Source organism: Theobroma cacao, chromosome 9 (genome assembly GCF_000208745.1).
Source record: "Theobroma cacao cultivar B97-61/B2 chromosome 9, Criollo_cocoa_genome_V2, whole genome shotgun sequence".
Classification (NCBI taxonomy): domain Eukaryota; kingdom Viridiplantae; phylum Streptophyta; class Magnoliopsida; order Malvales; family Malvaceae; genus Theobroma; species Theobroma cacao.
Window position 1 is genome coordinate 32,488,311 of NC_030858.1, and position 25,419 is coordinate 32,513,729.

Consider the following 25,419-nt stretch of genomic DNA (forward strand, 5'->3'; position numbering starts at 1 on the left):
CTAGAGTACTAAAGTTGCCCGCTCTTATCCAAAATATTAATTACAAACAGTTCCGACAAGGTTGATGAAAGATTCCTTTTCCTACTTTTGATGAAACTTACGTTATAAAAAATAAATTTTTATTCAAGTAATGCTAATTTTCGGTGATATTTGGATATAATAATAATAATAATAATAATAATAATTTTATAAGCATTTTATCCTTTTAAAGAAATTGGACGGTCCGGTAGTCGTGCTTTAGCATTTCTCTTTCTTTTTCTCACTCGTGATTGCTCCTGTCGGACTCTCCCCCGTCGCCATTCTCTACAAGTAGTGACTTTGGTAGACTTAGACCGTTGAAATTTGCCACGTTTCAAATGGCAAACAATATCACACGTAACCGCACAACAACTGCTACTGCTGCCAGTCACCTTCTCTACTTCCGTCTAGGTAAAAAAAACAAAAAACAAAAAAACACTATAAGTTGTGACATCATTTTTTACAACGAAAAATGGGTAAGATATTCCCTTTGAATTGATTGGCACCATTTTCTTTTGCTTGGACAACCCATATTTTGTGTTACTTTTTAGAGCCTGGGTTAATGAGAACCTCTGTCAGTTATCACTAATCAGTGTCGGCCGTGGCCCTTAGATATGGGTGAGCACACAAACACTACCACAACAACAAAAACAGAACAAAGTCTGGTTTTTGCAGTTAATGGACAGCGGTTTGAGCTCTCTGAAGTTGACCCTTCTACTACTTTGCTTGAGTTCTTGCGTTCCCAGACTTCTTTCAAAAGTGTCAAGCTTGGCTGTGGTGAAGGTCTGTCTTTTTCCTTTCTCTTTCTATTTCTTTATGAAAGTAATCTTTTTTCTTATTTGAAATTCTAATCAATTATAAACGTTAAGTTTAATTTTGGATTGGTTCTCTTTAATGGGTTGATGTGTTTTCTTTAAATGGGTGGATGTCAAGTTCTTAAACTTGTTATTGCCTACAGACTCGTATGTGTGTTTCAATATAATAGTTTATTGTGCATTACTTTTTCTTTGATGGGTAGTTGGATTTTCTTCTTCTGAATGTAAAAGTTTATATTTTTGCCTTTGTTTTTCATTGCTGCATTGGGTTTAATTGCTTTGCACTTTCAAATTTGATGATTTTTCACTTTTTTGAAGCACTTCTTTTTATGCCAATTTTGTATAAACATAGGGCTGTTTCATTTAATGGTTTGTTTAAATTTTGGTTTTCCTAATACAGGGAAAATTGGTGGTTTAACACTTTTTTTTGGTTTGTACTTGAGAGGGGCATACCACCCTGGTCTTAACACTGTTAGATGACAATATAAAGCAGTGAAAATTTAAAGCATATTTTAAATCTATTCTTTTTTCTATTTGTTTTGTTATTACATAAGTAATAACTTACAGGAATATTTTGAGTTGAAAAATTGAAATTATTAAGGGATGGTTTGTTAATTATCGAATCTAGAATATGTCAGCTTAAATCATTTTACCAGTTCATGCTGTTACCAGAAAAAGGAAAATCCCTTTTTGCCATGTCTTATCAACTTTTTTGAATTTTGGTACAATGTCCATGTTTTCATTATCTTTCATCATACTTATTTTCATATTTTATATGTATTTTAGTATTCTGGAGGTTTTCATTTTTCAGATTCTATTCGTAAATTGAGTGTTGTATAGGTAAAGTTGGAAATTAACTTTTTATTTACATTTATCATATGTTTTTACTAAAAAGGTTTAGATAAATTTAGGTCTTATGTTTCAACATGTACCAAACAGTTTTTCTTGTGTAAATTCAATAATTATTGTAGTGCTTAGATTTTCAGTTTTGTTAATAATTTTGTTTGGTTATCTGCTCATTAGTCTAATCTATGTTTATGTATCTGCTGTTACAAGGCAGAGGAAATAAAAGTACTTGTTGATTTGAATCTTGGATTACTTTCATAGTTTGAGACCTTAGACAATAACGGCCTGCTCTAACTCAAGTTAACTGTTTTGCTTTATGGAAGCGAATTTGTTTAGAAGTCATTCTAGTATTAGTTTAGAGCTTGCTTATCTATTTGTTCATTTTTGTATCTCCTTTTGTCCTGTATTGCCAAATTTATGATTTCTGATACTGTTTTCTTGTTTGACAGGAGGATGTGGTGCCTGTGTTGTCCTACAGTCCAAGTATGACCCTGTGCATGACAAGGTTGAGGATTTTACTGTTAGTTCATGCCTCACACTACTTTGTAGTGTAAATGGATGTTCAATCACAACAGCTGAGGGGGTTGGAAATAGCAAGGATGGGTTCCACCCCATTCAAGAAAGATTCAGTGGTTTCCATGCTTCTCAATGTGGTTATTGTACTCCCGGAATGTGTGTTTCTCTTTATTCAGCACTTGTCAATGCTGATAAGACCAATAGGCCAGAACCACGTCCTGGATTCTCCAAGCTATCAGTTTCTGAAGCAGAAAAGTCTATTGCAGGAAATCTTTGTCGCTGTACTGGTTACCGACCCATTGTTGATGCCTGTAAAACTTTTGCTGCTGATGTTGATATGGAGGATTTGGGATTAAACTCCTTTTGGAAAAAAGGAGAAAGTGATGAAGTAAAGCTTAGTAGATTACCTCCATACCATCATAATAATGGAACTTGTATGTTTCCTGAGTTTCTAAAGAAGGAAATTACGGCAGGTGTCAATCTGGCATCTGAAGGATATTATTGGTATAGTCCTGTTTGTCTTGATCAGCTTCAAAGCTTATTGCAAATGGATGAGGAGAACGATGGAACCTCAACGAAAATTGTTGTTGGTAACACAGGAATGGGTTATTATAAGGAAGTAGTACGTCATAACAAGTACATTGATTTGAGATATATTCCAGAGCTATCAATCATCAGGAAAGACCTGGCAGGAATTGAAATTGGAGCATCTGTGCCAATTTCTAAAGCCATTGAAGCTTTGAAGGAAGTAAATGAAGGTGAACTTAACCAAGAAGGTAACCTAGTGTTCAAAAAACTTGCTGACCATATGGAAAGGATTGCTTCAGGGTTTATAAGGAATTCAGCTAGTATAGGAGGAAACCTGATAATGGCTCAGAGGAAACATTTTCCATCAGATATTGCTACAATACTACTTTCTGTGGATACAATGGTTGATATATTGACTGGTCAGAGACATGAAAAGATCATGCTGGAAGAGTTCCTTGGGAGGCCTCCATTAGTTTCCAAAAGTGTTCTTGTAAGCATTAAAATTCCATGCTGGAAGTCAAGTAGGGATATTTCTTACTTGCTATATGAAACCTATAGAGCTGCACCACGCCCTATTGGAAATGCTCTTTCCTATTTGAATGCGGCTTTCTTGGCTGAGGTTTCTCTTTGTAAAAATTCTGCTGGAATTATTCTAAATAACTGTCGGTTGGCTTTTGGTGCTTATGGAACAAAACATTCAATCAGAGCAAGGAAAGTTGAAGAGTTTCTATCTGCGAAATTGCTAAATGGAGGTGTTCTATATGAGGCTATTAAACTCCTTGAAAGTACTGTATTACCTGAAGACGGGACCTCCAGTCCTGCTTATAGATCCAGCTTGGCTGTTGGCTTTCTCTTTGAGTTCCTAAGTCCCTTAATTAACAACCCAGATGATATTAATAGCTTTCAACGTGATGGATATAATAGCACTTTGCTGTTCAAGGATTCCAAAATAAAACAGAATTTTGACCAGTTTGATCAAATCGAACCCTCAACTTTGTTATCATCTGCAAAGCAGGTGATTCAGTTGAGTGAAGAATACCATCCAGTTGGAAAGCCAATTACAAAAGCTGGAGCCACCATCCAAGCTTCTGGTTTGTCATATCTTACTTCTTATTCTTTGATCTTGCAGTCATAGGTTCACCAGTTACAACTTTTAAGATTCCATGTGGTTGTTACTTTTGCTGCTTTTTTTTTTCTTTCTGTGAATTGCGTTATGATTTTCCAAAAATGGCTATAAAACAAAAGAAAGTAGCCCCCAAAAAATATCCTTTTTTGATTAAAAAAGGGTTAAAATATTTCAACAATTCAAATATGATTATTCTATTTAGAAGCAAAATCATGCATTTTGTTGCCAAGAAAGTTGTATTTTTACTTTTTAATTCTTCAAAGATATCTTTTCTTTTTGCTTCCAAAAGCAAAATTCAAGTAACAAAAGTGACTAACTAGATAGTGCATATATTTATGTTATCAATACTTTTCTGCCATTTTCTAGTAGCATTACTCCTGGTGAGGGTAATTAATTGGGTGGAACATGCTAGTGCAACTGTGCATACACTTGTGCTTCTCTAAGCACAATTTGTGCTTGAAACTATTGCCAGCTATTAAGCTTATTTGGGATAATACCTTGTTATTTAAAATGTTAAACATAAATGCTTCTGTGGATAAAATTAACTTCTTGTTTCTTGATTCATCAAGAATACAATGGATCAGATGTATCCAAGATTTTTTTTTGTAAAAGTCACTCTTATTTTAGCTTTCATTTATAAAGTTTCATTTACCTGCTGCATGCACTGTACAATTAAATATTGTCAATGCTGCTCATTCACCATATTTTGTAGGTGAGGCCGTTTATGTGGATGACATTCCATCGCCAAGAAATTGCCTACATGGAGCATTTATTTATAGCACAGAGCCTCTGGCGCGGGTGAAGGGCATAAAATTTAAGCCCGGATCATCACTTGATGGAGTCACCACACTTATTTCTTTCAAAGACATTCCTGGGGAGAATGTAGGTTCTCAGACCATGTTTGGTAGTGAACCTTTATATGCAGATGAGCTTACTCAATGTGCCGGTCAGCGCATTGCCTTAGTGGTAATTCCATGGTTTCATTTTGTTACTTTGCCATATCTGGCCTCTGTTTTTGTTTGTTTTAATCATCATTAAGTTTCCTTTAAGGGCTTTTGATGTATAATATCAATATCTCATCAGTAAAATGACATTTTTAAAACTTGATCATATTAATTACTATCTTAGGTTGCAGATACACAGAAAAATGCAGACATGGCAGCCAACCTTGCAGTGATTGATTATGACAAGGAGGATCTAGAACCAATATTATCTGTAGAAGAGGCTTTTGAGAGATGTAGTTTTTTTGAGGTCCCTCCTTACCTTTACCCTGAACAGGTTGGTGATTATTCAAAGGGAATGGCTGAAGCTGATCATCAAATTCTCTCTTCTGAGGTAATTTTCATACTTTATTGTTGCTTCTGCTCTCTCTCTCTTCCCCCACCCCAATTTATCCTTTTCCTTTCCCACAGTCCTTGTTCTTTTTCTCCCTGTGAGGATATCTTTTAGTACAACCCATTTTTGCACTTTTTTTTTTGAAAAGTAATCATGATACAAATTCATATAGGCTCATTTATTTGAGAACCATTTTTAAACTTGATCATGGGAAGTTTTCTTTGAATTTTTACGTCTAGATCAAACTTGGATCACAATACTATTTCTATATGGAGACACAAACAGCTCTTGCTGTGCCAGATGAAGACAACTGCATGGTAGTATACAGTTCAAGTCAATGCCCTGAGACTGCACATGATACAATAGCAAAATGCCTTGGTGTACCTGGACACGATGTTCGTGTGATTACAAGAAGGGTCGGAGGAGGATTTGGTGGAAAGGCCATAAAAGCAATGCCTGTTAGTATCTTTCTGTGTGCTCTTCTTATTTTTTCTTCTATTTCTTGTTTTTTTAACTTTTCTTCTCAACTATCACAAGGTATTCCTTGTTTCCTGCCTCTAATTGCTATTTTAGAAATTATAGACAGAAATATTGAATTAGAGCTGCTAATTTATTAATTTTATATTATTTTTAGATGATAGATTTGTTTTGTACAGTCAGCCAAATATAATCCATGTGATTGACTTTGTTTTCCATCTGCATGTTATGCCTGTTTAGTACAGTAGCATAACAAGTTAACAACATAGAGATTCATTTCACTCTTGCTTGTTTAATAGTTTTTAGGGCACATGTGTTTCTGGTAAATATTATCGCGCATCAGCATTATTATATGCAATCATTTTGTTTCTTTTTTCCTTTAACTAAAGCTTGAATAAAGTCTATTAAAGATATATGTAAACTAGAAAGCTGATGGTCATCGTAATAAAACTTTTGACCTAAAACCAATTAGCAAAAGAGATAGGGAGCCCAATTTGAATATAAGGCCACAATTGACATAACTGATGTTAGTTGACTCCACATAAGCAAAATAGAAGGAAACAACATTTGTGTAGGACATAAAACTTAGAATAAGCATATAGTTGGAGGTTTATTTGTTTTGGAGACTATCTTCTAAATTCATGCTGAAGTGATTCTTGATCCTCTTCCTCACCTAACATCCTCAAAGTTTTGTGGTTTCTCAGAACTCAAAACAAGCGTCTCTAGTTTGTGCTATTTGTAGTGCTTAATTATAGTCCATTTATGTTGCCACAGACTGCTTACAATGTGATGTTATAGGTTTCTACGGCATGCGCTCTTGCTGCTTACAAACTACACCGTCCAGTCAGGATGTATGTCAATCGCAAGACTGATATGATAATGGCAGGAGGAAGGCATCCAATGAAAATAACTTACAGTGTAGGATTCAAAACTAATGGGAAGATCACAGCCCTTAAACTTGATATACTAATTGATGCAGGGATGTCACTCGATATAAGTCCAATTATGCCACATAATATACTTGGTTCACTTAAAAAGTATGACTGGGGTGCATTAGCTTTCGATATAAAGGTATGCAAAACAAACCTTCCAAGTAGATCGGCAATGAGGGCCCCTGGGGAGGTACAGGCATCATTTATTGCTGAAGCTATAATTGAACATGTTGCATCTGCCCTTCCCCTGGGAGTAGATTCTGTCAGAAATATTAATCTCCATAACTATGAAAGCCTTGAATTATTTTTCAAGACCGGTGCCGGTGAACCTTTGGAGTATACTTTACCTTCTATATGGGATAAGTTGGCCATGTCTTCAAGCTTTTACCATAGAACTGAAATGATAAAAGAATTTAATAGGTGCAATAAGTGGCGGAAAAGGGGAATTTCTCGAGTGCCTATTGTGCATCACGTAACGTTGAGAGCAACCCCTGGGAAAGTAAGCATTCTACGTGATGGATCTATTGTTGTTGAAGTTGGGGGAATTGAGCTGGGTCAGGGTCTCTGGACAAAGGTAAAACAGATGACTGCATATGCTCTTAGTTTGGTCCAATGTGGTGGAACAGAAGAACTTTTGGAGAAGGTGAGGGTCATACAAGCTGATACCTTGAGTTTAATTCAAGGTGGTTTCACTGCTGGCAGCACAACATCCGAATCGAGCTGTGAAGCTGTAAGACTTTGCTGCAATATCTTGGTTGAGAGACTTACCGCTCTCAAGGAAAAATTGGTAGAGCAAATGGGATCTATAAAATGGGAGACACTGATTCTTCAGGTATGTATCTTCCCTTCTACATATTCCAGCTCAACTCATTAATTTTCCACTTTGGCAGCTGGAGGACTTTGAGAGTTGCCCTCCTTTTTAATGTCATCATTAGCCCATTTTTATCCTCACTCTGATGCCTCTACACCTTTAGGATCTTTGTTAAACTCAAGTTCTTATTACCATACTTAGAGAAAAGGGTAAAGGAAAACAAAAGGTCTAGATTAGAGTCCTATAATTCGTTTACTTATTTGTCTAATTCAAATTTTGGAAATTTGGGTAGTTTTCTTTACTGAAGTAGTAACATTTACTTTTGTAGATAATTCACGTTTTTTGATTTAAGGGTTCTTATAACTAATAATATTTAACATCACTGCTTGTTGGTGCACTTCTATTTTAGGTACAACTACACCGCCTGGTGTGTTTATGATTTCTTCATTTATGTTTGTTACTTGTGGCATTAGCTTTTACGTCTAAATGTGCTAAATGTCTCTTTGCTTTTCATGGCTCCCATAAAGAAGATGTAATGTTGCAAATAATCTGTATATGCTACTGAGGCTTAAGAGTTGCCTCATTAGCCTTGTTCTTTAATTATTTTAGCAAGGGTCTCAGTTTTTGGCTCAAACATGCTAGTTAAATGAGAAAAAAATTATGGGAATGCATTTTATATGGGCCTTTTTTTATTCTGTCTTTTTATTTCCTCATGCACTTACATGGTGAGAATTTGTTTATAGGAACAGATTGCTCAAGAGAGAAGAATATATACTTGATCTGATATAGATGATTATTGCAGTTTCAAACTTTTCATCTACCACATGCAGGCCTATGGGAGTTCTGTGAACTTATCAACTAATTCCTTATATGTACCAGACTTCTCTTCCATGCAATACTTAAATTATGGTGCTGCAGTGAGTGAGGCAAGTATATCAGTGACCCCTATTCTGCTCATCTTTCATGCTTAGGGGTCTTTGTTGAAGTAAATCTGGATATAGTCCATTAAACATGATTGGATTCCATCTTATATTATTTGCAGAATGAATTATACTGACATCTTGAAAACTAATCCTATGGTTGCTAATAATGAAGATCTGACATTGCAGGTGGAGGTAAACCTTTTAACTGGCCAAACCACAATATTACAGACAGATATCATATATGATTGCGGCCAAAGCTTGAATCCTGCTGTGGATTTGGGACAGGTTAGTCCAAATATAATCTTTTTCATGGTCTTTAATTTAAAATATTTGTGCTGTAGCCTTTGCTTATTTTATTTTCTTTTTTGTTGTATAGTCTTTACATGTCAAGAATTTTTAAATTTCCCTTGCTCCAAATACATGTCATTTCCATAGAAGGATTTTCTCTGTCTCAATATGCAGGGAGTTGAGATAGTGAATAGGATCTGCATAAAAGTGTCTCTGTTTTCCTTTCTTCTAATCAATTGATTAGTTAGCATGATCTTGTGATAGTAGATTCAAGAATTAACAATTTTCTTTTTCAGATTGAGGGAGCTTTTGTTCAAGGAATAGGGTTCTTTATGCTTGAAGAATACCCCACAAACTCAAATGGCTTAGTGGTTGCAGAAGGCACTTGGACTTATAAAATCCCTACAGTGGACACTATACCTAAACAATTTAATGTTGAAATCCTGAACAGCGGACATCATAAAAAACGTATACTTTCATCAAAAGGCAAGTTCAGATATTTATCAAACCTAGTCTGTTTTCTTTATGCATGATTTTACCTAAATATTTATCTGATGTCTAAACGGCTTTTATGAATGGTGATACCTATGCTATGTTCTTTTTGGTCAAATGTTTTCTGCAATATCAATGTCAAGTGTCTTTTGGCTTGATTAGTCATTTTTGTTTCAGTTGACCAGTTGGTTTCTAGAACCCTTTTGCTAATGTACGCACTTCTCGTTATCATCTGGCAACTTCATGTATTTTAGGAGTGTTAGTATGTGTTTGAGTGCTCATGTGCATGTATGTATGTAAAATGCAAGACAATGCACAGAGAGGATAGAATCCAATCATTACTCCCGTGCTCAATGTAGGTTATTACTTTTTATTTGGTTAAGAGCCTAACCGATTTGATTCAAGTAATGAAAATTATTAATGGAGTTGAGCGGTCTAGTAAAACTATTGCAGTTTGACTTTTGTACCAGGAACAATAATCTGAAATTTGAATTTCTAGAAACTCTGTATACCTGATAGTGGAGAAACATGATTAATCATGTGTGGCTACCGTGAAAAAATTGCTTGGTAGCAAGCCACCAGTTGAAAGTGCAAATAAATAATGAAAAGGATAGCAGAGTTGGTGGAGATGAGAATAGTACTCTATTTTGTCAGGCTCCTTCTATACTATATGTTGTTAGGTGCTTGAGGTGATCAAATTGCTGCTTGTTAATGTTTGTATTAGTTCATGTATTGGACACAAGGATAAGATTGGGGGAAAAAAAAAGAGAAAACCAAAGTTTTGAGACTGGTAAACATGATACTTATTATCAATTTCTAATGTTTGTTCTTTTGCAGCTTCTGGAGAGCCACCGCTAACTCTAGCAGTTTCTGTACACTGTGCTATAAGAGCAGCTATAAAAGAAGCCAGGCGGCAACTTCATTCATGGGGTGGCTTAGACGAGTCTAATTCTACATTTCAGTTGGAGGTACCTGCCACCATGCCTGTCGTGAAGGAGCTCTGTGGGCTTGATAGTGTTCAGAGGTTCTTACAGTGGACAATAGGCAGCAAGTGATGGGATTCTGCAGGCTGTGTGGTTAAATCTGTACTTCAAATATTTTCACACAAACTATACCAAGTAAGTTAAGACATCACTTACCCTGTTCTTGTGCTTCAAGCAGGATTGAACTTATATCGATAAAGCAGAGAATTAGTTAATAAATGGTATTGCTTTGAGTTACTCAATGAAGAGCAAAGAAGAGTTCAAGATGTGCTTAATATTTGGTCAATGACTTCATTCAACACCAGCCTTTCTTAGAAAAGAAAATGAAAAAAAAAAATCAGGGGTATCAACGTTCTTGTTGAGTAATAACAATTTGTAAATTAAGGCACAAATGGGTTTGATCCAAAAAGAGAAGCACCTATCTTATTTATATCATTAATAAATTTAGTTTTTAATTTCAAAAATAAAAAATTAAGGAAAACGCTTTTTGATCTTAATCTGGCAAATATTCAATTTTATGAATAACTCCACCTGCCATAAATTAGTAAATTTCACTCTTAGATTATCTAATAAATTTTGTCACGTAAAAAAAAAGGACAAAGAGTAAAGACAAAAGCCTAAAATTAAATAGCATTACTTAAAAATTAATATATATATATATATATATATAAGTGTTAGACGTTTAAAAAATAATATAATTTTGGAAGGTGTAACGATTAAACTTGTGATCATTATTAGTGTTTGAGTCTCGTGAGCAAGCTCGTCAAATCTCAAGCTAGTCTTAATTTAAACTTTTCTTATCAATTATTAAATATCCGTTGTTAGATTTAAAATTTTAAACATGTTTACTTTCATAGATATGTTCCCTGTTAGCAAAGTATAATTATTTTGTTTTCTACTCAAAGCAAATCTATCCTAACTATTAATGTTATAGTACATGATTAATTCTAAACATATAATATACTCAATTAATTTTAAACATATTTAAGTAATAGTCACACTTAAATCAAAACACAAGTACCTCGAAACATCTTCGTTCATACATCTCATTAAAATATTAACTTAGGACTTAGATTAAATTTTACGTAATTTCAGTAAATATAACTAATCAAAACACATCATCAACATAGAGACCTCTAGCATTGGAGTGATAGGGAAAGTATTACGAGATGCCATTACTTACACCGTGGTAGAAGGAAAACTCGCTAGGGGATACACTAAGTGGATTATTTATCTGTAAAATAAATAGTGGGATGAGTCTAATGAAGATTATCAGCTTGGTGAGTAAGACGAGGATGGGAAACAAACATTAAAGGGGGAACATTTGAATATAAGACAGAACAGGAATAGCTACAATTAATCCATAATCTCAAAAGAAACAACGTTGCAAGTATTAAATCATTAAGTGGTATGTAATAATATATTCAAATCATAAGTGATTATTCAGTTGCTTAGAAATAGTAAAACTATATTAATATGCCAAATCAAGTGAAAGCATGTTAACAATCACAGTTTCATTCCTTTCTCATGGCAAGCATAAATCAGTTTCGATGCGTAATTAAACACATGTTTAGACTTTAATCAAATCGAATACAATAAGTTCTTGCCATGAAATAATCAGATTTATAGAAATCAATACCATGCCATAGTCAATATTAAAATAGGTAAAAGAAACAAATCTTGAGTAAGACTTTAAATCCTTGGGCCCTCTTTCACATAATAAGTACTCCCAACTACGCTAGCTCGGAGCCTCAGCCATGTCATTGAAACTTATGGTATTACCACGTATCAATGTAACCATGATCATGATCAAAGATAATAGCAATAAGCGGAGCTTGTCAAGTGTATAATCCCATGGTCTTTGCCACGTATGGAATAGGTCGTAGGCATCTTTATGCAAACCTAGAGCCACTTTGTGCACAGAAGTCAGACAGCCTGATATGACAGCAAACCTACGTCCAAGTGTATCCATTAATTAATTTATGCAAGATCTCAATACATGGGCAAGCTCAGTAAACCAATATGTAATATCAACATCAAAATCAAGCAGTTGTGCAAAGAATCACTTTTGAGGCATGGTAATAGTGTTTAAAACAGCATGCTTGATAAAAGAATTAATAATTGGAATAATACATTATCATAATCTCAATACCACTATTACAAAAAACTTGCAAAGCATGCTTTGAAGTAAAATCTTTAGAAAAGCTTGTTTCTCAATTTCGAAAACCCTTTTTTTATGTATAAATACATATAATATAGAAAATAGTTATAAAACTTTTACCACAACCACAAAAGTTTCTTCGTATCATTCTAATCAACTTTCAAAATGCAATCAACCATCAAGAGAAATATACATTTATATTAGCATACAAAAATATAGCTTTTAAAATAAATACGTCCCACTCACCTCAATTGGCAGGATTTTTCTCAATAATAATACTATCTTCTCCTTTAACTTTATGTAATTCTATTAAGAAATTTCCAGTAAACTTTTTAAAGTTTTCTTTGCTCAGTGCATTCGGCCATCACAAAATCAATAACTTAGCCTCAACTTCAATCATAAATTGGTACCTTATTGGTCTTAGTCTCCCACTTTCATTATTTCTCAGCTCGCGGGTTGTTGAAATCCTTAATGTAGTTTCCTTTCACTTCCAAAATCCTTGCACATAATTCCAACTCTTTAATATTTCCCAAACCATAAAATGGATTATTTGCATCAAAACCCTCTAATTTCTCCCTATTTATTAATTAACCCTCCAAACTTTTTATTTCCTTTCAATTGAATCCTTCCTCCTCTCCATTGATATTAATTTTGTTTCATTTTTCCTCCTTAACACATATACAAATAAAATATCAAATTCACATTTCACTAAATTACCACCATAATATTTAAATATATATATATATATATATACTTTTATACCTTATTTAGTAATAGCACATGGATCCCACCGATACCTTATTTATTTTAAAATTTTCCTACTCTCTCCCATTTGGTTGAACTTAACTCCTCAAAATAGTCTTTCGATATTATGCTATCATAAATATTTAAATTATTATTTCATTATTATATTATTAATAAAATATTATTTTGTTCTAAAATATTCTTTTCATCTTCTACCACTTCTAAACACTTCAATTAACAATTGACCTTATCTTATCCTTAAGATACGATATGAACAAAATAAACAAAAATGCTGTGATCAAGTTAAGAGTGAAAATCGATTGCCTTAAATAACCAGGAAAGTAAAAGTCACGCATTTTTTCTTTATTGTTTCTACAATCAAGAAGTTGCATTCAATAGATACAATTAATGATATAAATCTAAAACTAAATAAAACATATACTTACAACATTAAAATAAAAACTTATACAGCAATAAAAATAAAAATCAAATAAATGTAACATTGAGAAATGTTTCATTATGTAGCAATCACATTTCATTAGAATGTGGAATTGGTAAAGCAACAAACATTGTTTTAGTCTTACATCTTCTTCAAATCTAGTCATTTGCCTATTTCCAGTTCCTTGCTAATGTGTATATTTTAGAGTTTATGGAATCAATTTATTTTTTATCAAATGGAATCAATTGTTTCAATTATTAAAATATTCATGATTTTCAATAATCAATTGTTTTAATTTTCTTAAGTTATATTAAATGAATAATATCTACCATTAGTACTACGTTCTTCTCAATCTCATGTGCAAAAAAGAAAAAGAAAAATATTCCATTTCAAAGCATTTTATTTTATATATATATATATATAATGTGTAGGTTTCAAAAATTAAAATCATTGTTAAAAATAATAAAATTAACTTAAATTCGTCATTAACTTAGAAACTTAGAAACGTGTACACCTATAAAGCAAACATCAATTTATACTAATGAAAAAGTGATAATTGTTATGTTTTTTTATACGTTTTGATATAATTAGCATATTAAAATTAAATTACCTCTTTTTTTTGTTAATTATGAATGTCAGAGAAAAGATTTCATGTAATAAATACGCATGTGGGCTACTATTTATATATCCTTTCCACTCCTATAAAGTCAAATAATCTTTGATTTCTATGCTATTGGACACATCATCAGTTGAAATTTCTCATAAAATTTTCTCTCTCCTAAAGCCAAAGTATTGATAATTTTAATAAAATTTCAAATAAAAATCTTTAATTTAGTAATTGATTCATGAGTCAAGACTTATATTCTGCATAATTTCTTCTGATTGATAAAATGGTTATTTCATTGCAACAATAACAAGAAGTTCAAGACAAGGAAAACACTTGGCCAATAAAGAATCCTTTAGAGCCTGAGATACTATATATGCAACTATGACTTTTTTCTGTTATTTGAATATAGAAAATATTTTACATCATTCTCCATTTTTAAAAAAATTTTCATCTATAATAATTTTTTATTATAATATTATAAAAATATCGAGATTTATCAACTATGCAAACACCCGAAACATTTTATTCAATATTAAAAATATTGCATATAAATATTATGTAATCTTATTATTTATTTATTTATATCTTATCATGGTTTTATACCTTGTTAGTTAATTAAGTGAATAAACCCTAAATTGAAAATTAAAAAAAGGAAAGATTTTCATGTGTGAAAATTTTATTTTCTAACTTTTTATAAAATTTTTCTTTAATTGACCTTAACTATTTTGGATTATATTAACGATTCTTAGTAAAAGCAATTAAAGTGATATGATCCTTATGAAATAATTGAATAAAAATAATTAATACTATTGTATTAAAAAATAAATAAAAAGATGAAAAAAATAATATACTTTATTACTTTATGATTTGTGGGATTGATCTCGCGAGTAAGAAAAGATAATATTTTTCAAGTGGGATCAATCTTAATGTTTATAAGATTGATTTCAAAAAAGGGAGACAGATAAAATTTATTTTAAGCCATTTTCGAGTTTTAAAATATTTTATGTTGATTAATGTAATTTTTCGATTGACTCATAAAATATTTTATATTTATAAAAATTTTTCCTCTTCCGAATGAGGGAAAAGACGGAAAGCTTTTTCGAAAATATTTTTCTTCAACCTTATCAAACGGAGACTATTTTTAGTCAAATAATGGGATACTTTGGTTTGTTGTATTCAATGAATTAGCATAAGTTTCAGCATGTCTTCTTCTTTCTCTTTTTACTTTTCATAAAGAAAACGTAAAAAAAAAAAAAGGAATGAAATGGCCACCTAAAATTGACAAATTCGGCAAAAACCATTAAGCGTTTGAGTTTTGCACCACCATTTAAATTCCCAAGTTTTTAATCCTTTTTATTTTTTCAAAAAAAAAAACATATTCCTTCTTATTAACCATCAAAATCCTTTTACACTCAAATATTTTACTCATTGATTGATATATGATTCTCGTCTAAAAAATAAGATTTGAATCCTTCTCTCTTCAAGTATAAAAAAAGAACCATAAAATCCATTTCAACATCATTATATTTTTACATTTACTAGTGTAATTAATCATAAATATATTCCTAAATGATTGATATCAAATCTCAATGATAATGAAAAGATTTTAGTATTTTTAGGTCTTAAATTAAACTCTTATTATGTGTAAGTTTAATTTTATGTGCGTTCATTAATTTATTTTATTTTTTTTACTATTTTAGTTTTATTTGATTGATTTTTATTTCAGTATATATATGTTATCTATTATGATTATTATTTGATTATAATTGTAATTTTACTTGTATAAATAATCTTGAGATAAAATAGAATAAAACCTAAACATGTTCTCTCTAAATATGAAAACAAATGAACCTTTCTAGATTCAAATGAACTTATAAAATTGTTAATTATGTTACATGTGCTGTGCTGGAATATAAAAATTAAAATATAAATATAAACTTGTAGCAAAGATTAATAATATTTCTTTTGCTTAAAAAGTTTATAGACATAAAATTCTTTGGACTAGCATTCTATTGTCAAATGTAATTAAGACAGCACGAAGAGGGTTGCTTTCTCTTTCATTGCTGTGAATTTTTTTCTCTCATTTCAACACTTTTATTTGTCTTTGCCTCTCCAAAGTCTTCGCTATTACTAGCTTGCAAATATAAACCATGGGAGAGCCAATTAGTCTACAGTTTAAATACAATATATATATCAAAATTATTTTCTTAAATTCTGAAAAATCAAATAAAAAAAAAGAAGTGGGGATGGAGGAAGTAGTACGCAGCAGGGATGTCATTTGATTTGCTTGTAAAAGGTCGGAAAGCATACATATTGTTTATGAAGCGGTTGGAAAGTCGCATTTCTGCCTTTATATATATTACCGCCTTAATTATATGTAGAGTTGGCCAATGAGTAGAGGAACAACTCAATCGTAGGATCAGTTTGGTCAACTCTGAAAAAAATGGGGGAGGCAGTAAAGCAGAGGAGTTTGGTTTTTGCAGTTAATGGACACATGTATGAGCTCTTAAACGTAGACGACCCTTCAATTACTTTGCTTGAGTTCTTGCGTTCCCAAACTCCTTTCAAAAGTGTCAAGCTCGGCTGTGGTGAAGGTCTTGTCATCTCTCTCTCTCTCTCTCTCTCTCTCTATTTTCCAGTTGTTTGTATGACAGTTTAGTTGTATGGTTTTGAGTGCTGATGACTGGTGTTTTTTTTTTTCTTCTGGATTTTAATTAATTATCAATAAGAAAAGCCAACTTGTTGAATTGTATTAATTATGAAAATATATGTTTGTTTGACTATGATTGCATGCTATGGTGCTTGTAGACAACTTGGGGTATATTTTCAGTACCTTTTTTCCTTTGATTGGGAGTTGTAAAGATCGCATATTTGGCTTTTTGTTCTTAAAAGAACTATTTAAAACTGTTTTTTTTTATGATAAATTAAGTCTTATTTAGACAATATTGCACTGCAAGTATGGAAACTACTCTTTCGATAATGAAAATAATGAAGAATTTATCGCATAATTTTTTTATTATATATATAGGAAAATTATGTATTTGATAGTATTGAAAATGAAACAATTATATAACGATTTTCAAATATATTAAAATTTATCATAACAAAAAAAAATTATATTAGGCTATTAACTCAAAAAAAATTTTCTAGTTACGCAATAGTACATGAAGTAAATAAATTTATATATGGTGTACTATCGAGAATAATTTTATATATTTTCAATAAATCACAATTTGTTGTCTCATAATAATATTTATAAATAAAAATTTGAAAATTTTTTTATGAAGTGACAAATATAACAATGAATATAAATTGATCTATACAAATACATGATTATAATAATTGTTTAAATTATTAATCTAGTATTATTATTTAAGAATTTGGGTTAATTTAAGTCTAATATTGTTCGATAACCATGATTATTAAAAAAAAGGTATCATGTGATAATCATGAAAAGCATTAAAATTTAAGTTTTAATTGTTTAATTTTTTTGCATCCCATTTCAACCTATTTACGTACATAGAAGGCCACTTATACAAAAAGTAAAGTGAAAACAGTTAAGGGGAGCGCTACTTATTCTTGAAGGAATCTACAATATGCTCAATTGAAGGCAACAGCCCTTTAAGACTATGCATAATCCACTTTTATGTCTTTAATTATCATTCTTCGTTTACTTTTTTCTTAATATTTTTATATAACAAGTAAATTTTGAATTAAATGGTCGTAGAATGTTAGGAATTGTTTGATAAACGGGAAAATTTGTATTGTTTAAAACCATTGACTCAGAAAGCAGAGAGGAAATGAAAGTTTAGTTGGAAAGGAGAAGAAATGAAAGTAATGGAGGTTTTGAATCTTGTATTACTTGTTTAAAGAATAAAAGCCTGCTAGAAAGCAAGTTAACTATTTTGCCTCCCATTTTAATCCCTGCTACCAAAGGAATGGTTTCTGATTATTGTTGTCCTGTTTTACAGGTGGCTGTGGTGCCTGCATTGTCCTACTGTCCAAGTATGATCCCGTGCTCGACCAAGTTGAGGATTCTGCTGTGAGTTCATGTCTCACACTTCTTTGCAGTGTAGATGGATGTTCAATTACAACAGCTGAGGGAGTTGGAAATAGCAAGGATGGTTTCCACCCTATTCAGCAAAGGTTTGCCGGTTTCCATGCTTCTCAATGTGGCTTTTGTACTCCCGGAATGTGTGTTTCTCTCTTTTCAGCTCTTGTCAATGCTGATAAGACCAACAGGCCAGAACCCCGTCCTGGGTTCTCCAAGCTCACAGTCTCTGAAGCAGAAAAGGCCATCGCAGGAAATCTTTGTCGCTGTACCGGTTATCGACCTATAGCTGATGCTTGCAAAAGTTTTGCTGCTGATGTTGATATGGAGGACTTGGGGTTGAACTCCTTCTGGAAAAAAGGAGAAAGTGATGAAGCAAAGCTGAGTAGATTACCTTCATACAATCATAGTAATGCAAGTTCTAAGTTTCCTGAGTTTCTCAAGAAGCATATCAAGGCAGGTGCCAGTCTGGCTTCTCAAGGATATCATTGGTATAGTCCTGCTAGTCTTGAGCAGCTCCAAAGCTTATTGCAAGAGAATGAGGCCAATGATGGAACCTCAATGAAAATTATTGTTGGTAACACAGGGATGGGATATTACAAGGAACAAGAACGCTATGACAAGTACATTGATTTAAAATATATTCTTGAGCTCTCAATCATCAGGAAAGACCAGACAGGAATTGAAATTGGAGCAGCTGTGACAATTTCCAAAGCTATTGAAGCTATGAAGGAGGAAAATGAAGGTGATTTTCATCTAGAAAGTAAAACAGTGTTCCAAAAAATCGCTGCTCATATGGAAAAGATAGCTTCAGGATTCGTAAGGAATTCAGGTAGCATAGGAGGAAATTTGATGATGGCCCAGAGGAAACATTTTCCATCAGATATTGCTACCATACTACTTCCTGTGGGTACAATAATGAATATAATGACAGGTCGGAAACTTGAAAAGCTTACACTGGAGGAGTTCCTTGGAAGGCCTCCTTTAGATTCCAAAACCATTCTTTTAAGCATTAAGATTCCTTGCTGGGGGTCAAGAAGGGATATTTCTTCTGAAACTGATACTAAGTTGCTATTTGAAACTTATCGGGCTGCACCACGCCCTCTTGGAAATGCACTGCCCTATTTGAATGCTGCTTTCTTGGCTGAGGTTTCTTTTTGTAGAAACTCTACTGGAGTTAGACTAAATAACTGCCAGTTGGCTTTTGGTGGTTATGGGACCAGACGTCCGATTAGAGCAAGGAAGGTTGAGGAGTTTCTTACTGGAAAGTTGATAAGTGTTGGTGTTCTGTATGAGGCTACTAAAGTACTTGGAACCATTGTAATACCTGAAGATGGTACCTCACACCCTACTTACAGGACAAGCTTGGCTGTTGGCTATCTTTTCGAGTTCCTAAGCCCCTTAATTGACACTCTTGCTGAAATTTCTGATGGTTTTCTCAATGGCATCGTGTTGAAAGATTCCAAAACAGAACCAAGTTGTGATGAGTTTGGTAAAAACCAACTCCCAACGTTGTTATCATCTGGAGAGCAGGTGATTCAATTAAGTGAAGAATATCATCCAGTTGGAAAGCCCATTACCAAAGCTGGAGCAGCCATTCAAGCTTCTGGTTTGTCCTTTCATACTCATTACTCTATTGCTTCACACCAATAAGTCAACTATTAAAAATTTTTATTTAGTCTTTTGATGCTTTTCTGCTGTTTCCTAAAGGCATGGATCCATGATTAATTGGTTTGGCACTTGAACAGTTAGTGATATTGTGACAGTAGCATCACTTCTCTGCATATGTGTCCTAGCGCTTTTCTCATCATGCTCTTATGCTTCACTAGATGCATTGCCTAAATTTGTTGCAAGCTCAAACTTTGAATTCATTAAGCTTTAAACACGAATGCATCTTTTCTTAATTCCTTGAAAACATCGTGAATATATTAATATACCCCAGTTTTTGTTTTCCCAACCTTGCTTTGCCTTTCATCCTTAGATCTTCCTTGTTTACTGCTCTATGCTCTATACAATCAGTGTTCATTGAGCTCTTTTGTAGGTGAGGCTGTTTACGTGGATGACATTCCATCTCCAAGAAATTGCCTACATGGAGCTTTTGTCTATAGCACAGAGCCTCTGGCACGGGTGAAGGGCATAAAATTTAAGCCCGGTTCATCAACGGTTGGAGTCACTGCACTTATGACTGTCAAAGACATTCCTGGGAAGAACGTAGGTAGTAAGTCCATATTTGGTGAGGAACCTTTGTATGCAGATGAGATTGCTCAATGTGTGGGAGATCGCATTGCCTTTGTGGTACATCCATTGTTTGACCATATCTAGGTCTTTCGTTGGTTTGTTGTAATTGTCATTGCTATTAGACACAGTACAATGGTTATTATGTTTCCTTTATAAGCTCTTGATGTTTAATTTTTATTTAACTTTGATCATTAAGATGACACTTTCAGGTAGCAGATACACAGAAACATGCAGACCTGGCAGCAAACATTGCAGTGGTTGATTATGACAAGGAGAATCTAGAACCACCCATATTATCTGTAGAAGAAGCTGTTGATAGATGTAGCTTTTTTGAGCTTCCGCCTTCCCTTTACCCCCTACAATTTGGTGATTTCTCCAAAGGCATGGATGCAGCTGATCACCAAATTCTCTCAGCTCAGGTAATGTCTATACTTTGTTGCTGCTCTGCTTCCTGATCTGCCCCACTATACCTGTTCTTTTTCTTCATCTGAATTAACCTGCAGTACAAGCCGTATTTTTTATCCTCTGATAAACCTTTATCATGGAAAGTCACTAAAAATTCCTGTTGACTTCCTCTATCTAGATCAAACTTGGGTCGCAATACTATTTCTATATGGAGACACAAACTGCACTGGCTGTGCCAGATGAAGACAACTGCATTGTGGTGTACAGTTCTAATCAATTCCCTGAGTTCACACAGGATACAATAGCTCAATGCCTTGGTCTTCCTGGACATAACGTTCGTGTGGTTACAAGAAGGATCGGAGGAGGTTTTGGTGGAAAGGCCGTAAAAGCAGTTTCTGTGAGTGTCATTCTACTACTGTATAGTTTTCTTATCTCTGCTTTTTTTTTTTTAAACTTCTCTTTTTAGGAAGATGAGCTTGTTTTCCAGCATCAAATTGAATGTTTTTAGAAACTGGAAAAGAAAGTACTAATACACTAAGAAGATAAGCTTTGTTTCTAGATGGGGAATTGCTTTTGGTAGAGTGGGCTGAAATTAATCGATGTGCTTGATTGTGTTTTTTATTTTTCTTCCAAGGTCTTCTGCTTCTTTTGCTATGTCATTAGGAAAGAAAACATTTCCCTCTTTGTTTAATTTCTTTACTTGGGGGACAGATAAAGAGTGTTTCCATACTTGTTCAATTTAATTAAATTCTGTCACCTAGAAAACTTCTCAGTATTACAGCTTGGTTGGTTTGGTCTGACATTGGCATTTTGAATTATGTAAGAAGTACCTAGGGTATGGTAAAGCACTCAGAAATAATGGAAGATTAGTTGATTGGATTGAAGTTAGCCATCTTCATAAATGGCGTTTGCTGTTGAGTGATTTTTGGAGTGATCTATATTCTATACTTAATCAACCTTACTTTCTAGGTTTTGTTGACGGAAAACTTTTGCCATTCACAATATGGTGTACAGTAGATCAATTCACTAAGTTCACCATCACTGTATCATATTCCATCAAACATGTTTTTGTTGGTTCAATCCTCTCTTCCTTTTCCTTTTTCTTACTGAAACTAATAATATTCAGAATTAGATGCTAACTTAAGCATATAATTGGAGATTCATCGGTTTGGCTGTCCTTGTGCAGTTTTGCTGAATAGATTGTTGATCCACTGTTATGCATAAGATCCCTCAAATTTTTTGTGGCGTCTAAAATTTAGTGCTACCCTGTCTCTAGTCTGTTATTTGTATCACTTAACTATATCACTTAATGTAGGTTGCCACAGCTTGTGCACTTGCTGCTTACAAATTACAGCGTCCAGTCAGGATATACATGAACCGAAAGACTGATATGATAATGGCAGGAGGAAGGCACCCCATGAAAATAACTTATAGTGTAGGATTCAAAACTAATGGGAAGATTACAGCCCTAAAACTCGATATACTAATGGATGCAGGGATATACTCGGATGTAAGTTTAGTTATTCCTGGAATGATGCTTGGAGCACTTAAAAAATATGACTGGGGTGCTCTATCTTTTGATGTAAAAGTATGCAAAACAAACCTTCCAAGTAGATCGGCAATGAGGGCCCCAGGAGACCTACAGGGATCATTTATTGCTGAAGCAATAATTGAAGATGTAGCATCCACCCTTTCCATTGAAGTGGATTCTGTCAGAAATGTTAATCTCCACACATACAACAGCCTTGACTTCTTTTACAAGAGTAGTGCAGGCGAACCTATGGAGTATACTTTACCTGCAATATGGGATAAGTTGGCCACTTCTTCAAGCTTTTACCAGAGGACTGAAATGTTAAAAGAATTCAATAGGTGTAATAAATGGCGGAAAAGGGGAATTTCACGTGTGCCAATTGTGCATGAAGTGTCAGTGAGAGCAACACCAGGGAAAGTAAGCATTCTACGCGATGGATCTATTGTTGTTGAAGTTGGAGGAATTGAGTTGGGTCAGGGTCTCTGGACAAAAGTAAAACAGATGACTGCATATGCTCTCAGTTTGGTCCAATGTGGTGGAACAGGAGAACTTTCCAAGAAAGTAAGGGTCATACAAGCAGATACTTTGAGTTTAATTCAAGGGGGTATGACTGCCGCCAGTACAACATCTGAGTCCAGCTGTGAAGCAGTTAGACTTTGCTGCAATGTCTTGGTTGAGAGACTTACCTCTCTCAAGGAAAAGTTGCTGGAGCAAATGAAATCTATAGAATGGGAGACGCTGATTTTTCAGGTAGATGTGTGACTATCAGAAACTTTCTGACTTCATTATGTTTCCATTTTGGCTACTGGATGAATTTGAGAAGTCACCTTCCTAGGAACAATAATATCAGAATAGTTTCCTTCTAGCTCTGATGCCTCTCACACTTTGAGATCTTTGCAAAATTATGGTCATACATTCACTTTTACTCTACCAAGAGAAAAAGAGATATATTACTTTGCTGTTCTAGACAAGTTCATTATATTTTATCATTTTATATACAGCAACTTCATTGCAAGTTCACATGTATTATTTTTTTTGAAAATTAAGTTCACATGTATTATTAATGCAGGCATATCTCAATTCTGTGAACTTATCAGCAAGTTCATATTATGTACCTGACTCTTCCTCTACACATTACCTAAACTATGGTGTAGCAGTGAGTGAGGCAAGTTTATCCATTGCTTCATCTTTCTTTGAAGTTCATCTCAATTCTCAGTTGATTTGGCATGTTGAACATGATGCAGAAAAAATCATACTACCATATTTGGACTGACTTGACAGTTACTAATTTTGAAGCTATGGCATTGCAGGTGGAGGTAAACCTTCTAACGGGGGGAACAACAACTTTGCGGACAGATATTCTATATGACTGTGGCCAAAGCTTGAATCCTGCTGTGGATTTAGGACAGGTTTGCTTGAATATAGTACTCTTTGCATGACTTCAGTTTAGAATGATTGCTCTATAACCTTAGCTTGTTTATTTTTAGTCTCAACTCTAAAGTCTTTCTGTGTCAGGCATGCCTAACATTTTTTTTTCCGACTTTATGCATTGTTGCTAAAGGATTTGACTATGTACATATGCTGGGAGTTAGAATTTGTGTACAAAACCTCCCTGCAAGTAGATCTTGCGTCATTTGCTGTAGCTAGTTCATTGGTTAGTAGGATCTGTGTGATTTAAGACTCTTAACAATCTGTTTGCAGATTGAAGGAGCTTATGTTCAAGGAATGGGGTTCTTTATGCTTGAAGAATACCCCACAAACACAAATGGATTAGTGATTGCAAATGGCACATGGACTTATAAGATCCCTACAGTGGATACAATACCCAAACAATTTAATGTCGAAATCTTGAACAGTGGACATCATAAAAACCGTGTACTTTCTTCAAAAGGCAAGTTCATATTAATTTTCACTGAATCCATGTCACTTTGCTCTATTCTTGATTTATCTAATTTTGACTGGTAGTATGAATGGAATGCCTGATCTATTTACTGTGTTCTTCTGTCAATGTTTACCGCAATGTGAATGCCAGGTGCAATAGTTTCTGCTTGATAAATGACATTCTTGTTTTGATTGACTAATCTGTTTTTAGGGCTTTTCTGCTTGAGTTTGTTCATTCGAGTATTGAAATCACATTGCAACTTCATCCATCTTACTATTCATTTATCTCATCTATGTGTTTGTTTATGCCTACACATCAACAGTATTATTCCATCCAAACTACCAACATCAATGAACAATTCTCCTTGCACGTTTTATGATTTGGTTTCTTGCATCAACTATGGTGTGTCAAGTATTATTTTCTCTTTTATATTTCCATCGTTGCATCTAGGCCATATTCAGCTCTCTTCAAAAGCTTAATCCTGGTCAGAAGATTGGTCCCTCAATATGCATGTTTATGGAGTAGAAAAGTAATCAAAATGCCGCTTGAGCATGATTTTATATGTCCATGAGTTGGGTACATGGAAAGAGTGGGGGAACATAGAGAAGCCACTTTAAAACTGGTGAATATATATAGTAATTCTGTTACCTTTTCCTTTGCAGCATCTGGTGAGCCGCCATTACTTCTAGCAGTTTCAGTTCACTGTGCTACAAGGGCAGCTATAAAAGAAGCCAGGCGACAGCTTCTTTCATGGAGTGGCCTAGACAGAGACGTGTCTAATTCAACATTCCAGTTGCAGGTACCCGCCACCATGCCTGTTGTGAAGGAGCTGTGTGGGCTTGATTGCATTCAGAGGTTCTTGCAATGGACAATGGGCAGAAAGTGATCAGGGGATTCGGCTGGCTGGTTGGCTAAAATTCACTGTATCTGCATGTAATGTAAAAATGTTACTGATAATAGCCCTCCATATTTCGTTCATATTTCAAGCAAGGTAAATTCTGTAGCTTGACATCAGACCATAGCTTTGGGCAAATTGTTGAATACATGGACTCAGGTCAGCTAACACGGGCAGTCTTAGATGGTCAGTCACATACATACATTAACCAGTTAATCAACCCGACAATCCATCAACTGTTCACTCATTATAAAGAACTAACAAGCTTTTACATTTATACCATCAAGAATTGTCATGTGTGAAATGAGGACATTAATTTCTTCAAGAGTTTTCCTTTAAAGATTTAAAAGCTTTCATAGCGCTATCAAGTATTGCT

General features: G+C 33.8%; 2 protein-coding genes across 4 annotated transcripts; both read left to right on the forward strand.

Moving 5' to 3' along the window:
• LOC18590149 (indole-3-acetaldehyde oxidase) lies at window positions 278-10,343 on the forward strand. 3 transcript variants are annotated; one of them, XM_007015509.2, is made up of 10 exons: window positions 299-801; window positions 2,129-3,814; window positions 4,562-4,815; window positions 4,978-5,184; window positions 5,424-5,642; window positions 6,460-7,425; window positions 8,235-8,330; window positions 8,514-8,612; window positions 8,912-9,101; window positions 9,945-10,343. In XM_007015509.2, exons 1-10 carry the CDS (start codon window positions 633-635, stop codon window positions 10,160-10,162), a joined length of 4,104 nt encoding a protein of 1,367 aa, XP_007015571.2. In that variant the 5' UTR covers window positions 299-632; the 3' UTR covers window positions 10,163-10,343. The 3 variants fall into 3 exon arrangements, 1 of the variants encoding a protein (XP_007015571.2); XR_001929444.1 differs by lacking the exon at window positions 9,945-10,343 and having other exon boundaries at window positions 279-801; window positions 8,207-8,330; XR_001929445.1 differs by lacking the exons at window positions 8,912-9,101; window positions 9,945-10,343 and having other exon boundaries at window positions 278-801; window positions 8,148-8,330.
• On the forward strand, window positions 16,245-25,213 carry LOC18590150 (indole-3-acetaldehyde oxidase). Its single transcript, XM_018127406.1, has 10 exons — window positions 16,245-16,635; window positions 18,013-19,701; window positions 20,134-20,387; window positions 20,540-20,749; window positions 20,914-21,132; window positions 22,051-23,016; window positions 23,336-23,431; window positions 23,577-23,675; window positions 23,968-24,157; window positions 24,811-25,213. Exons 1-10 carry the CDS (start codon window positions 16,485-16,487, stop codon window positions 25,032-25,034), a joined length of 4,098 nt encoding a protein of 1,365 aa, XP_017982895.1. The 5' UTR covers window positions 16,245-16,484; the 3' UTR covers window positions 25,035-25,213.

Excerpts from the sequence above, each read along its gene's own strand:
- LOC18590149 (XM_007015509.2), top strand. The coding sequence starts at position 633 with ATGGGTGAGCACACAAACACTACCACAACAACAAAAACAGAACAAAGT. Across the intron at positions 4,816-4,977 it reads GTCAGCGCATTGCCTTAGTG|GTTGCAGATACACAGAAAAA; the intron begins GTAATTCCATGG and ends TTACTATCTTAG. Across the intron at positions 9,102-9,944 it reads ACGTATACTTTCATCAAAAG|CTTCTGGAGAGCCACCGCTA; the intron begins GCAAGTTCAGAT and ends GTTCTTTTGCAG.
- LOC18590150 (XM_018127406.1), top strand. The coding sequence starts at position 16,485 with ATGGGGGAGGCAGTAAAGCAGAGGAGTTTGGTTTTTGCAGTTAATGGA. Across the intron at positions 20,388-20,539 it reads GAGATCGCATTGCCTTTGTG|GTAGCAGATACACAGAAACA; the intron begins GTACATCCATTG and ends TGACACTTTCAG. Across the intron at positions 24,158-24,810 it reads CCGTGTACTTTCTTCAAAAG|CATCTGGTGAGCCGCCATTA; the intron begins GCAAGTTCATAT and ends TTTCCTTTGCAG.